This window comes from Mesitornis unicolor, unplaced genomic scaffold (genome assembly GCF_000695765.1).
Source record: "Mesitornis unicolor isolate BGI_N332 unplaced genomic scaffold, ASM69576v1 scaffold1054, whole genome shotgun sequence".
In the NCBI taxonomy this organism is placed as follows: domain Eukaryota; kingdom Metazoa; phylum Chordata; class Aves; order Mesitornithiformes; family Mesitornithidae; genus Mesitornis; species Mesitornis unicolor.
Window position 1 is genome coordinate 69102 of NW_010180569.1, and position 15903 is coordinate 85004.

Genomic DNA, 15903 nt, shown 5'->3' on the forward strand with positions numbered 1-15903 from the left:
ATCAAAGAGGGAAAAAAAGACCTCTGGATTTTGTCAGGTGAATGACAACTAATATTAGGCATAGTTTATAGTTTATTCCTGTAATAGATGGACATTCATAAACATCAAGCAAATGCAATACCATAATGCTTTTCATTTTCACTGAAGTAACCATTTGAAACACTCTAGGTAGATATGAGGGTAATGTTCAGCAATATAATATGCATAGTCCTGTCCAAGTGATTAAAAAAATTGATTAACACAAACAAATCTGCTACCTGAACATGGTCTGAAAAAATCAATCAGAAGTGTTTTTCAGTTTTGCCAGATTAAAAAGGGGAAAATCAAGTGCTAAACTGCTCGCAATGCTTTGGGATTTCTGCAGGATTTTCTAGGACCATCAACAAATTTCTGTGACAAAAGCTCCACCTCAGATGTTTATACCCATGTAAAGAGCAACTTGGTATCTACTTTTGAAGGTCATTAGACAAACTCTTCTTTTTAAATTCTTTGTAATTTTTACAAAGAAAAGAACAGCAGTGATGTGTAAAAATGTACCTCAGCAAAGAAACAAACTCAAGTATCACTGTGTATAGAAAGGTATCACTGCAGCAAATGAAAAGCAAATGCAGGGATTAGATACATTTAAAAGAACACACAAAAACACACTATTCAAGGTGGAAAGCAAGCCACTTGAACAGAAGTATGAAGAGATGTTCAAAACACAGGTAACATTTTATACTCATAAAAACAAGATGAGATACTTCTTCTAGAAAGAGATACAGGATTCTCAGTATGTTACCACACCAAAAAAAGCTCTAGCAAGAAGCAGAACTACCAACAGATATGAATGAGAAGATGGCTGTTTCTTGCCTTTAACAGGTCAATTGAATGTGCCAGGCTGAGAGGAATTAAAAAAGAGAAAGAACCCAATTACATTGAATTCTGTGATATTCTGTTTTCAATACTATGAACTGCCACGCAGGAGATACCTTAATTCATTTTCCTGATACATATCAATCACTGTCTTCATCACAGCAATCCCTTCCCTTTCAGAAAGGCTCTGTCATGACAAGTATACACTAGACATGCTCAATATGAGCAGCTCCTCAATGTTTCTGAAGCAATCTATGCCTTATCTACTGCTCAGTTTGAAACCAGAATCACAATGGCTTTCTGAGATGAAGGGCTCGGTGAGGACTTGAACTAAAGAGAATTTCTGAACAAACAAATCTTCTGATTTCCACAACTAAGTAACAGGGAAACTGAATCGGTAATAATTACCTTGGCTAAATCATGATTCATATCTAGAGATGTCCTTTCTGAAGTAATATTGTAAAAATTATAGATTAGCTTGTAAATCAAAACACCTATAATGTAGATGTGCAGATGAGCTGAATGAAGGCTGATAGTCTCATCCAAGGCATTTTCTAGGTTGTCCAGCAATATACATTGTGCATCAATAAATAATTCTTCAGGTTTGTTACTTGGATATCAGAACACTGTATATTAGTCAGTTGGCCAACACATTTTCTCCGACACTGTTATGTGATCACTTGAAAACATGATGGGAGCTATTCTATATACAACTTAGGTTTGACTAAACCAAGTCCTAGCTTCAGACAGGGTCCCATATGAGAAATTGTTTGGGTTTTTTTTAAACTTACTCATCAAGAGAAGAAAGGTGAGGAGAATGGGTACAACTTCCATCCAAGTTGAGCCAGTCCAAAGCTCCACAGCTCAGAATGGATGGGATTTCATTAATCTACAAAACAGACAACATGAGAACAGGAAGAAAAAATATCACAGCAAGCCAGGAACTTCCAAGTTATCATTAATACTGACGCTGCTGACTACTGCGTGCAATGCTGCATAACACCTCCCATGTGAGCTCATAATCTGACATACACTTCTGCTTAGTCTTTGATAATTTGCAGTATCGGTTACTGAGTACATCTCTTCTCGTAGCTCTGTTTCAATGTACTGCATGTTTCATTAATCAAGAAACTAAGAATGAAAACAAATGCAAGTTAAGCCCCTTAGTTACAAAAATGAGTACAAAAGGACACACGAGCAGAAAGTATAAAATGTTACTACATGAAAATTCATTTTAAAAATGTAGTCTCTTGCCAGTATCAGTTGATAATTTGGTTATGTCCTAAACCTGAAAATTTACATTCCTTAAGTTAGGTTTTTTAGTGATATATGCAAATCATTTCAAGAATTATCTATTTTGGGGGATTTTTTGGGATTTTTCTGGTTCATTCTTGAACCAGCTGACCAAGTACTATCTTGCAGTAGTTGGTTCCTGTGATTAACATACCAAGAAATACTTTATCTATTTCTGATGTATGTGACAATGAGGTGCTTTCAGGGCAAACAATACTCAGACACTTAATCTGATGAATTTTCCATTTTTTCTAGTATACGCCATTTGGGATGGTGAAACGACAAAAGAAAGAAGATAAAAAGATCATTCAGAAAAATATCAAATGTGGAAAGATTCTTAACTGATCTTCTCACTGCAGCATTCTGCCTTCCTGTTTCAATCCCACTGTAGTCATGACTAGAAATAGGATGCACTAAATTATTCAAGGGGTCTGCATCATCTTTTGCTAAGCACATCTGAAAGAAGCACTAGTGTTCTCCCCACAAAAGGTTTAGTGTCATTACAGACCATTAGATGGAGGAAATGAAGCAAGTGAATACGATGATGAGAAGAAACATTACCTATTCCAGGCTTTTCTTTAAGAGGGAAAATAATTAGGGAAATCAATAAAGAATTAGAAAAGAAAGACACAGAGTCTTAGAACTTACTGATCTTCTTTGTCTTAAGACAGCAGCTTCTGCTGGGTGATTGAATCTAAACTTGTGAGACTTGCCAAGGACAACAAGGGCCCCTGTGAACAAAAATTAATTAGAAATCTACAGAGACATAATTCATCAAAGAGTTGGTTCTTAGAATGTTAGCAGTTTCTAAACTCCAGCGTACAGACTACAGCACATTCAGACCACTATAGAAAAGTAAGTAAAAAAAGATATTCTGACAAACAGCTTTGTGACAGTCACAGAGCAAAGAACTATTTTTAAAGCTGGCCACTACGGAACAGCAGTTATCATTCTGTCATGAGAGCATCCAAGCAAACTAATCGTGGAGGTCTCTGCAAACCCAACGTAACAGTAAATTCCCCGTTCACATTAAAGACCAGCATAACTTCATAACAAAAACATAACCAACCCACTGCTGAAAACTTGCTTTTACACTATCTTTTTAAGAATCTGTATCACTGCAAGTTCCCAGAAACTGGATTTTTAAATTTTATTTTATTTTAAACAACCTGAAAATATGGTTAGCCTTATCCATTTCATCTGAGCTTATTCACCATAGCCTATGACTTGGTGACCAGTACCATCCACCTGAACACTGCGAAAAAGTTGAAGGTCATTTCAACTGTATTGTCCAATTGCCAAAAACCCTGCCAGTGGTCAGAGCTGGCTCAGAGCCACCCTCCACTACTTTCCACAGTACTGCCTCTGACTACAGGTCTTCCTGTTTCAGAAGGCTGCAGACCACTGCTGCCAAAAGGGGTCTTAATATTGTCACTTATGTCTTGATTTTACTTTCTGTGGGTAGTTATTTGTGCCAGTCTGGAAGCTCTGGCTGTGAATCAAACCTTGCGGTGCTAGGCAGCAATAGGAGAGATGCATCTCTTATATTTGTGTGAGTTCCATAAATCTTTGTCTCTAAACTCCAGAGGGAATTTGAGTATAAGGCAACACTCATAGAAAGAGGAAGCGTTACCTTGTGACAGACGACATGAGCCAGTGACTTCACATCCATTCACAGTGCAGTGTGCGCCCTGAACTGGTCGCAGTGTCACAATGCCACAGTTGTTGTCTATCATACAATGGTCTCTTTCAATCCACCGTCCCTGCAAAACTACAGTGTATAGATCTGTTTTATCTCACCTGATGAAGGGGTTGGGTTTGCACTATTTTCCACAGAAAGAAGTACCATGCAGTGTTTGACACTATGACTGCACACTTCGTACCTTGGAGAACTATCTCATGTGCAGAACAAGGAGAGTAAATTGTCATAGAATCATAGAATGGTTTGGCTTGGAAGGGACCTTAAAGCTCATCCAGTCCAACCCCTGCCATGGGCAGGGACACCTCCCACCAGATCAGGCTGCTCAAAGTCCCATCCAGCCTGGCCTTGAACACCTCCAGGGAGGGGGCATCCACAGCTTCCCTGGGCAGTGTCTCACCACTCTCACAGTAAAGAATTTCTTCCCAATATCTGGTCTAAATCTACCCTCTTCCAGTTTAAAACCATTCCTCCTCATTCTATCGCTACCTGCCCTTGTAAAAATCCCTCCCCAGCTTTCCTGTAGGACCCCTTCAGGAACTGGAAGACTGCAATAAGGTCTCCCCAGAGCCTTCTCTTCTCCATGCTGAACAGCTCCAACTCATCTTTGATTGCTAGCCCAGTATCAAATCACAGAAAAACTTACTTGATTGAAAATTGTGAGATTGCTCTTTCAAAGCATTTCTGGTTCTGGAAAACTAGACATTACTTTCTGATTTGTGAGCTGATGTGCAAATTCTATTGTCCTGAATTTTCTTATTGCTATTATGGCATTTATTGTTTATATTTTCCTAACCTACTGTAAAAAAATAATCAAACTTGACCAAACTTAGCAGAATTAACCACAGCTGAGATTCCACGAGGTTTCTAATTTCAGTATAGTTTCAGTCTCTACCATAATTTGTAGTTCTTGAGAGGGACTGTTAAAATTAAGAGCAGAAATGAAATTAAATAGATAATCTGAATATTTTGGATTTTACGTCTAAAATACTCTGCCCAAGGAAAGTTTAAACACTTTTTTAATGTCTAATGATCACTTGTGCCACTAGTTTAGGAAACAAGATACTATGATTGGATGTTGGACAGAGATATTTTTAAACTCTAGTATAGCATTCACAAGTGGGAAGAAAATTCTAAAGAGACCTCTCACTTAGGTCAAGACTATTGACTTTTTGACCTCTTCAACAACAACAACAAATAAAAATAACTGAAAGATTTTAGCCAACTTGAACAATTATTTTCTTCTATTTACCTTCTTCTATAAGGAAAGCTGACAAACAGCTATTACACATGCCAAACATAAACCTCTTGGCTTGACCTGACCGTATCATAACATAATTTGATCTATTATTCTCTTACCAATGTCTTGATCTTGGTCTGAATCGCTTCTTCCAATTTTGGTTGTTCCTTCCTAAAGCAAGAAAAAAACTGATTTAAAAGTCGGTTACTGAAAGTGCATAATGATTAGAAAAGCTTTGGTACAGCATATTAGCAAATACCTGAAACAAATCACCTCTGAATGACTGGATTGGATTGTTTAGAGAAATCCCTATCTACTGCTTCATAACACTTCAGTCTATTGTATCCCACAGTGATGCAACTACTTCTTATCCTGCAGCTATGTCAGCTTCTCCTACTACAACTGCAGTAGATGAAGTAACCCTCAGTGGATGATTTTTGGAATGTGCTTGAGACAAATATTTTGAATATGAACACACGTTCTGATGCTTTGAACTTTTACAATGAGACTTGATGTTTGTAGAAATGAGAGACTTCTTTTTACAAATATTTATGCAGATTAAATTCAGTTAACTACACTTAAGATTTCACAATGAAAACCAAGATATAAAAGTAACAGAATCCCTATTTCGTACGGGAACTTTATCTCAGATTATGAATTCTTTAAACTACCTACTAAAGAACTTCTTTCTGAAACTTAAATGACATTTATGCGAAGTCTTCTTGGTGGTTATGGGATATGGACAAGTTCCCAAACTTGAAGACTCAATAACTTCAAAGAAAAGAACTGCCTAGTAACAAAAGTCTCAAAAAACAAACATTCACAAACCACATTATGGGCCACCACGGGAGACAGCATTCTCATGTACAGTGCAGTACAGTGCAAACATCAATAAACCAGAGACATTTAATCACCATTATGAGAAAAACATACCAAAACCCCAATGAATTTACTACCTCCCTAGTATCTTCTATTACCAGTTCTATCTTTTTCCTTCGGAAAGCAAAGCAAGATTGTTTCCCAGCCCTGAAGAGACACTATGCTTGATTGCTGTAAACTGATTAGCGAACAAGCTCCAAAATTACTTTAGTGGCAACTCTGTCAGTCATATTAAAATTAATTACTGTCATTAAACTACTTGATTTTTGTATTCTAATTAGAACAAACTGAATATGCTTTCTACTCCAAGCATATTATAGCCTAGATTTAAAGATAAAGCAAGAAGTAGCAATCAGAAGCCTCAAGACTAGAAGAAGGGAAGTTGCACATTACTGAAAGACGATGCATTTATGGGTAATTATGGGTAAATCACAGTGGTTTTGTGCACTGGAGAGGAAGGGAATGATTATCATTCAGTTATTCATAGAGCTCAGCTCTCTGAACAGTGTGGAACTGAACCAAATAACAGAGCCTTCTACTACAAGCCCTGCTGAGACTCCCTTGCTGGGGAGGATAAAAGCTGGATTGTTCCCAGCACCCCTGCTTCGGAGTAATTATGAGGTTACATGTCAGCTTAATGTTCAGTAGACTCAACCACAAAATATCCACTTGGCTTGACCACAACTTGTAGCTAACTTATCATCTATATGGCCTTTGACTCATCTCAGAACATCAAGTGAGTTAGCACTATTTATTTTGCACAAAGAGAAGTAATCCAACTCCTAAAACACCTCTTTCTCAATTATCTTCTTGACTAAGTAAAGAGATAGTTATAATTCCAAAAGAAACTTTTTTCCAATGTGCTGAAATAACTCTCTGGTAATACAATTTAATTCAGAAAAGTATATTACAGCAGTATTGGCTCATGAAATTCACAACAGTATCCCAGTTAGCGGGTTGATTCTGTGTTAAGTACAACTAAATATTGCAGCTGAGAGTGAGGGTACAGGTACAATACAAGCAACTAACTCAACTTGAAGAAAACAAACCAAAAAATATCCATAACCCAGGCCCATACTGATTTCATTTTTACAAATGCTATCACTGAGCTAATAATTTAAGTATTGATACTCTTTTGTCATTTCATATTGATTATTCTAACTGAAAAAGTGAAAGATGATTCAGATTAAATGATCACACAACTTCACTTAACATACTGAGGTACATCTTCATATCTGTTGAAGTACTTTTATATTATGACCTTCTTCTGGCAGTTTCCTAAGGGTGGAACTTCCAAGGCATGTTATAGAACCATAAAGAACAAGATTTGCTTTCCTCCTTTAGTTTTGGGAGTATTCCAACTTTCAAAAAAGCTTGCAAAGGAAAGGTACATCTTTTTCTAAAATAATGTAAACAAATCCCGTCTTTTTAAGCTATGCAAAAAGGTCAGTTAAATTATAGGGGAAATGTATTTTTGTTAATGAAAGTCAGAAAAATGGAACAGAACCTAAGAAAGAAAGGTTCTTTAAGCATAGGCAGAGCATTGATTAGTACAATTAATACTATGGAATAACAAGAGACTAAAAGAGTAACACAATGTTTATACAATGTGATCTGAAGACTGCTGCCATGACCTCTCTCTAGAAGTATAACGTAAAGTGCTGTTATACATTGAAACCCTAATACGTAAGGAACCACTAATGTTTTACCTTCTTGTTGTTCAGATGAAGGTAACAGACACCAAAGTCTAAAAGATGCAAAGCACAAAGAAAAGAAAAGGCAGCATCTAGGAGCAAAGAAAGAGGGGACAGAGAGACATTAATGACTTCAGAAGGTGACCCTCCAAACCAGGTTTCTCCATTAAAACTATTCTCTTTAAATTAATACAGGTGGTGTTAAAATTAGTATGTGAAAATATCTGCTGTTTCCAAAATGGCACATAATGGAAAAACATGTAAGCAGTAGCAATTATTTTTAATAACTATTTAATGTTAATATAGGATTGAGTAGTTCGAGTTCTATGTTGATAAGCACTGGGCTTTTTTATTTGGTCCCTAATTATTACCTGGTACCATTTCTTTTGCTGGCATGAGAAAAATTAGTAAGGTTTCTCCTTCAACACAACAAAGAACAGCATGATTTCTCTTTCAAATATTTGTTGCAGTTTTTTAACAGTGTCCCTAAACTATATCAAGTAGCACAAAACCTAGATTTGGATTAAGATATTTGATCAGTACACAGATAGATGATTTTCAATCATATTAAACACAGTTTTTGGTAGTGAGTGCACCTCCTTTTACATTAAACAGCATCAATATTTTGGTAATTCCCATTCATTTAAACAGCATTAAAAAGTTAAAGTCCAGTTTAGCACTGACTTATAAAAAAGAAACCCCCTAAAACTATTTGACCTAGCAATCCACATCATAAGCTGGAATGTGGAATAATATACATACAATGTCATGAAAGTTCTTGGTGAAAACCTTGCATTTAATGAGCAGCTACACAGGAAAACAATGTCTATGAGGGCACGATTTCTACCTGATTCTGGAAAATAGTCACACAAGTAATTAGTATTCAGGCTACACATCTGGAATCTACTTGGCAGGCCTGGTAGGGTTAAAATAGCAATATATAGAAATTATTGCCAAAGTGAGCTTTGACAAAAAGCAGATCTTTGATCTACAAATATACAAGTTTTCCAGTCTCAAGTACACAAGTACTCAGTAAAATCTGGACCAGGATGTCTGATATGCTTTAAGCACTATCCTTTATGTTTACACACACATGCAGGCACACAGATCTGTCCTCTTGCTTTGTGGTCAAACTACTAATGCCTAATTTGAGTATTTTGCTTTGCTTACCATACATTATCAAAGAGTTTGTATATGCATTCTAAAGAGGTCAACTTACAATTCCATAAATGAATCCTCCTTCATTTTCACGTATCCTTTTCTGCTTTTCCCCCCTATTATCTGTGTTTTGTGTCTTGTAACTTCCACTTTTTGAGAGCTATTCTTGTAATGCCACCTTAAGTCCTCTCCATTTCCAAAGGAAAAAAGAGTTTTCAAATTCAAAGGAAGACTAAGACAAGTGACAATATCTCACCCTGAGATGATACAGCACCACTCCTGTGCTGAGGATATCATCATCCATGGCCATCAGATGAGGCAAACTAGAATCTATTGTTACTCCAGCTTTTTCTTTGTTGATGTCCACACTGTATTCTTCCATGATGGCTTTCCTGTCTGTCCACTTACTTGTCCAGTCTTTGGTCAATTGCTCAATCTTAAAGAATAGGAGAGAAAACCATCTCACTTATTAAGTAGATTATTTTTTCTCATACATAAACTTCTTTAGAAAGAACAACATTTTTTTTCCAGTTACTGGATGTACAATTCTTTCACCAGTTGCAATGCAGGTGTATTTCTAATTGCAGTACATTTCTGTGGCAACAACAAAAAAAAGGGTAAAAATTGTACTACCACCTAGTGATCAGGTTTAATCTATTGAAGATCCATTCCCAAAATATCAGAAAGATATATGACCATGTTAACTAGTTGTTTTGCCTGTCTTTAAGCAAAACTTAAAATAAAGATCTCCAAAACCTCTCCAAGTCACCGGTGATCAAATCTTCCTAGTAATGTGGTGACTGAACAATAATTTCCTTTGAATAAATTGGATGAGTTTAATCTTAGAAGAGAGGCTCTGTATAATGAATTACTGTGATATATTGAGACGGCTTTCAGACAAGGAGTAGACCGTGCAGACTTAGTGATACACAATGGACAGTACCCCATTAAGGCCATAAGACTTTCATCACAAATTGGTAGAGAGCACCCAAGGTGCATTAAAAATGGCAGTTTCCCGCATCTTTAGAGCAAACAGGAAAAGGTTAGGACAAAAACATTTTCTCTGTGGTTTCAAACAATAGCAATGCAATCCTCCCTGGCGCAGTGAAACAGGAGGGGGTTACAGCATCAGATAGATCATACACACCTTCATTTCATTCTGAAGAACCAGCTCGGTCAGATTTCCATCCCTGTCATCGCTCCAAGAAGGACTGGAATTCCTCTGTACAAACAACAGTCACCAAGATCTAGGTGTTAGTTTCCTTATTCACAAGTGGCAGGCATGTACTTTCAGTCTCCAGGATTTCAAGGAGATAAGCTCAGGAGAAGAAAAGAAGAAATACACAGGCAGTTGATACTGCCTTCTAGCATCTAGTCTACGTCTACACCTCTCTAGCTATTGCATGCAAGTTTTTATGAAGAACTGGTGAAAGAGCATTAACAGAGAGACATTTCATGTAAATAAATCCTGGACCGCAGTTTCAGTCTCTCCCAGTAAAACATGCTCTCCATGGCATGGAAAACCAAGATGCTATTATTATTCCAAAGGGTAAAACACAGAGTGACAGCTGTGTTGTGAGGACTCACAGATGCTCACAACTTCTTTCTGAGGACAGAGTATGCAGTCAAGCTGAAATCTCCAAAATACTATTGAGGTCTACTAGTTCTCCTTTTGAAGAAAGAGGACTGTGACAAGTCTAGCAGGAAAATTACATCAATGATTAATATTTTGCACTGTCTTGGTAGTTCCATATCCCTACAAATGAATTATTTCTATTTCACGGTATTTCTGGACAACAAAACCACTTGACTCCATGGAAGATGGGCAAGGAAATATTTTCTAATCCTTACACAACTGCTTCAGGATTATCAATAAAAGGAGAGAAAGGAGAAAGACAGAAATGCAGTTAGTTTATCATTGTTAGTTTATCATTGTGAAATCCCTCAGAGAACAGTTTAACTTCCCTCTATTAACAATGACCATGGAAAGATAAACAGATAAGATGAAAGTAAGCTACTGTAGCTACCTAAAGCACCATTAGAGCTCCAGCTGGGAAGTGTTCCTACGTACCAGTTCAAAGTTCATCAGCATAGTTTTCAACCTATCAATTTCTTCTCGCAGTTCTCTGATCAGTTTTACATTTGCATCCTGCAACATTGAGACACAGATGTTGGAAAAATAATTATTTAAAAAATTCTAGCTAAAGAAATCAATGCAGAGCTGTTCCAAGAGTCAGGAGGAGAACAGGCACACTCAGAGCAGTACTCCCTGCTCCACTCTGCCCAGTCCCTGGGATGTACTGCTCAGGGGCAGGTGGTTCCCATCTTCGATAGGTTCTCTTTTCCCACAAACTTTGTTCCACCTCTGAACACAGACCTAAGATAGTATTTGTTCCCATCATGACAATAGCTGGACACATCACTACTTTTATGGATTTACCCTCAAAATAGTCCCATCAGGTCAGAAAAATGTTCGTTCTATCATGTAGAGAAGAAAATCAGGCTGGAGGAGACTAAATCAGAATGTCACCAACCGTGATATTAAAGACCTTTATAGCTAATACATGAAGCATTTCCTGTCTGCTTGTGTGGATGCATTTACCTCACTTTCAGATTAGGTACCTCTGCACAAGCAGCTTCTGGAAAACAGCTTTTTGCAGACAGTTCAGGGGAACTCTCCAGTCAAGAGTCAACTTTCTCTGGGCTGCCAGAGACACTTTGGCTCAGGTCAGTTTGCAGTGAGGGGAAGAAGGCAACTAGCTGGTGGGATGGAGTTAAGGGTTTAGCACGGGCTGTACAAGAGAGTGATGGCCCCATAAGTTGGGTGGCTAAGAGGGTGTATGTAATGAAGCTGACCCAGAAGGACTGTGTTTACTTGCCTGTGGCCTGGCACAGAGTTGAGAACCACTGCTGTCAAAACCAAACACACTATTGCTGCCACTACCGATGTCTAAAAACTACTTATAGGTGCTGATAATAATGATGCAAATTAATTTTGGGAAACCTGGTATTAAAAAGGCTTCCTTCCTTCAAGAGTATTGGTAGGAGAGCAAATAAATCTCTTGATCTAATGACTCTGTCCTTTTATCTACAGATAAAATTTTGATATACCCAGGCTAAATCACAAAAGAACACTATTAAAGTTTTAAAGTCAACTGCTCAAAGATTAGGAGCTATTAGAACCAAGACTTTGTGAAACCTTAATCCAGTCCTCTGAAATGGATATAGTGTGATTCAGTCCTTAGCGTCATGCAGACTGTCAGGTGAAGAACGCTCAGCTAAAGAGCAGAAATTCAAGAGTTTTAGATCTCTAGCACGTGTGATTGCACATCTTGATTATTATGTGCTATTTGAATTTTGCTGTGAAGACAGAATGGTGCATTTCCCCATGGATTCTTTTTACGCCAGCTCTCATGACTATAATGTCTAAAGCCCCCCCAAACTGATAATCATTCTGTTTTAATGTCATGACTTTGGTAGGGAGACTATGTTTTTCCCATTTGATAATTATGGACCAGGGGTAGAAGCAGGCACACATTGAAAGTTTGCTTTAAGCATCTGGACTAGCATTCAACAAGAATGCTGTAGCCAGGGCAGCAACAGAATCCAGTCCTCCAAGGCAGCATCAGACTCTCCCCTTAATAACCCTGCCACCTTTTAACGTGTGCAGCCAGGGAAGGGCCCCTGCACAATCAAACAGATGAATCTGCCATACAGTCAGGTGTCATGCCTGGAACAGGCCTATTTTCTACAATGAATGAAGCTGGAGTTCTGTGGCAAAAATTGTTCCCATGTATTTAAAGGCTTCAGCATTTTGTGTACTGAAAAGAAGACAGATTGAGACTACATAGGCTACCTTAGGCCAGGCATATTAACTTTTGAATTATTGACTTAGCAACCTTAACAGAGTCTTTTTAACATGCCAAAAGGAAGGGTTGTGAGGATTATGCACTTACAATAACAAGTTAAGGAGTGACAAATAATCCTAACAGATCTGTTACTCTACCAATCAATATTTAGGATAAAGAGTGCAGGGCAAACATGAATGTCATAACAATTCAAAGAGAAGGAGGATTGAAACTCAATGGACAGAGATGAAGAATGTAAAATAGGTGTGAAATTCTAAATGGTTTAAGTTGCAGGGGATCAAATAAATTATTTCTGTAATATTTAGTCTCCTATTTAGCTCTCATTAACATGGGAAAAAAGAGGTATGAATTTTATTCCTAGAGTAGATATACTGAATAAAACTTAAATAATGCACACAACAAAACCAAATAAGAATGAAAAGCACAACTCAAGGCCTCACCTCATTCACTCTGGGCTTGTTAATAATATTTTTGGCATTTGAAGCATATCTCAAGGTACTCATGGTCTCATTGTAGCTGGAGCTGGCAGGAGAGATAGCTACAGACAGAAAACAAACAGAAAATGAACAGTTTAACTCACCAATTCTCAAAAAGGTAGATTTTTTTAGTTTTGCTTCTTTAAAAAACAAAACCAAAAATATCCTTAGGGATATTTCATCAAGCTCACAGAGAACATTTTCTCAAGACTGTTCTTATAACTTAATAAATCACCTTAAATCAAAGCTATGAACTTGGAAAGACTCTTAAGCTTAACTTCATGCACGATCAGCATGCCTTTTCATTTCCTTGAGTATTCTATGAAGTATTTATGAGAATCTTTACAAGGACAGATTCTAAGTGATATAGTTGTCTTCTCACTGCAGTAGAGATGTACTTTAAGGGGGTAATGTAGTGCAAAAATGTTAACAATTAATAGAAACCAAACTCACTGGCAATCATAATGGTCTTAGAGTTGCCCCCCAGACTGTCCTTCAGGAGCCAGGTGAGGATGGAGTCACGGTACGGGATGTAAGCCGGTCGCCTGGTCCCACTGATGCTGCCTGTGGAAGGACTGTCTGCATGACTGCTCTCCCCTTCACTTGTTATGGTGTTTATGCTCTGGCAGCTGCTGAACATCTGTGAGTTTTGTGCTGAAGGAGAAACAGAACAGAGCTCAGGAAAGGGGTTATCTTTTTCTGTCATAGATGGTTAATTTTCTTAGATACCATTACAGTTTATGAAGACACCGTACAGCTGTTCATCAGCTTTTTGTAGTAAATATAGATGAACATTAAGACATCGCACATGGTGAGTGAGTACTATGCTTTTATCACTACCCTTCCATACAAAGAACAACTGCACTTACCTAAAGTGGAGATGACAATTCCAAGTGTAACTAATGACTTGTTAATATTGGCACCTTCAGTTATTCGATCTTTACAGTAACTGGGATCAGCTCTTTCACTGTAGCACGCAATCATGGGAAAGACAATGCAAACCGAACAGAAATGCTTAATTACTGACATACAATCAACATGAAAGCATTATGTATTTTCCTGATATACAAGAAAACCAAAATTACAGGCTTTGCAATTAAAAAAAAATGCTTTGAACACTTTACATTGCTCTCTGGTTCAGAAAGTACAACCAACCATGAGCAAAGGCCACTGGTGTACACTACTGTTAAAGATCCATCCAAACATAAATTCAAGCAAGAACTGGGCAACCAAATAATAATGGTTCTGAATTAAAAACAAATAAACAAACAAACAAACAACAAAACAAACCAGCATACATTTCACAACTTCGGAAAGGCAGACTGGCTCAGTGCAAAAGTCTGTATAGCCCCTCAATGCTGCTTTCTCTGCTCAGAAATGCATAGCAATTTATATTCTTCAAAAAGAAAAATGTCCTGCTCTGTAACTCTTTTATAATTCCTTAGCACAACTTCCATCTTTCTGTTCTCTGTCAAATTCAGTATAATTACATGTTCTTCAGTGAAATGCATAGTTAAAATCAGAGACTTGGGAACTTCTGGAACACGAACAACATAAGCAGCAAGACAGAACTATTCTCCCCTGCCCATGCTAGGCAGCCATGGGGAATATATTCCTTTTTTTCTCTCTCTTTTCAAGCTTAGATTTGGTAATTCCACCAAAAGCTACTGGAAAAGTCACTTAATGCAGGTTTGAATGCAATTACCTTAAATGTATGCAATAGTGCAGTATTGAACCTGAGGTCTCAGGAATTCCCTACCTCAATGAAATCCAATACCCAATATAGAAGAACAGATGACAGAGACAACATTAGCGCAGTATTCCTTGTTATTGTATAGAAAAGTCAGGCTTACTGTTATTTTAATGAAGTTTTTAAATATTAAATTTAATAATTTTAGGCAGTACTCCCAGCATCTTCACATAAAATTATCCTTTTGCTCCTCACTATGTTATTACCTGCCTGCAAGGTCCACTAAGTTGATCTTGCTTCCAATTTCAGAGGGGAGATTGTTCTCCAATATAGCCTGAAGACAAAGATATAAATAAAGATTATTATTCCTCTTAATTAATTACTGAAAATAAAATAGATGCCCTCTTTTGTTTGAAACTCATTTGTACTTCTGTCTCACTGCCTTTCTTTGTGACCACTGGCTATGTTCAAATCATTAACTCAGCAGCTTTCTCACCCGACAGAGAAACTACCCTCTTATGCTGATTTCCTCCTGAAAAAAACCCTTTACTGCCTAGCGACTGTGAAAGACTTTCTTGTAGATCTTGCAGACTTATTTTCCACTAATGTATTCCAAAGGTCTTTTGTGAAACTACTGAAAAATATCCCAAAATGTTCTGATTACAGGATGTTAGAAGTGTGAGATAGAAAAGGTCTATTGGATCACTGACCAACTTCCCTGCCAGGGAAGGATATAATTCCTCTGGAGAAAGGCTGCATTGTCTCTGGGAGAGTACTGGATGCCAAAAGCTAGAGATGAGCACATCTGAAAAGTTGGACAGATACAAAATCTTGGTAACTGTTAAACTAATGCTACACTTCACTTAAGGATCCAAAAAAAGTGTGACAAAGCATAACTCCAAACATATTCACATGTAATTTTCATAGCATCCTAGAAGGGGTACTGCATTTCAAAGGGCTGATTAGAACTTTAACCATTTCTTTTTACAACGAGTCTTTGGCATCACTTCTGACTACAAGCTTGCATAAAGGAACGAGAATACTTCAGTA

At 37.4% G+C, this 15903-nt stretch overlaps 1 protein-coding gene across 1 annotated transcript in view; it reads right to left on the reverse strand.

The window, feature by feature from the left end:
* STARD9 (StAR-related lipid transfer (START) domain containing 9) overlaps positions 1 to 15903 on the reverse strand; it is a 63019-nt gene that overhangs the window by 33802 nt on the left and 13314 nt on the right. Inside the window, exons 8-18 of the mRNA XM_010183103.1 lie at positions 15120 to 15187; positions 14033 to 14130; positions 13617 to 13817; positions 13128 to 13225; positions 10890 to 10967; positions 9966 to 10040; positions 9075 to 9254; positions 5207 to 5258; positions 3782 to 3919; positions 2797 to 2879; positions 1647 to 1744 (exon numbers count right to left, since the gene is read on the reverse strand). Coding sequence (XP_010181405.1) covers positions 1647 to 1744; positions 2797 to 2879; positions 3782 to 3919; positions 5207 to 5258; positions 9075 to 9254; positions 9966 to 10040; positions 10890 to 10967; positions 13128 to 13225; positions 13617 to 13817; positions 14033 to 14130; positions 15120 to 15187 — 1169 coding nt within the window. The remainder of the gene's footprint in view (positions 1 to 1646; positions 1745 to 2796; positions 2880 to 3781; positions 3920 to 5206; positions 5259 to 9074; positions 9255 to 9965; positions 10041 to 10889; positions 10968 to 13127; positions 13226 to 13616; positions 13818 to 14032; positions 14131 to 15119; positions 15188 to 15903) is intronic.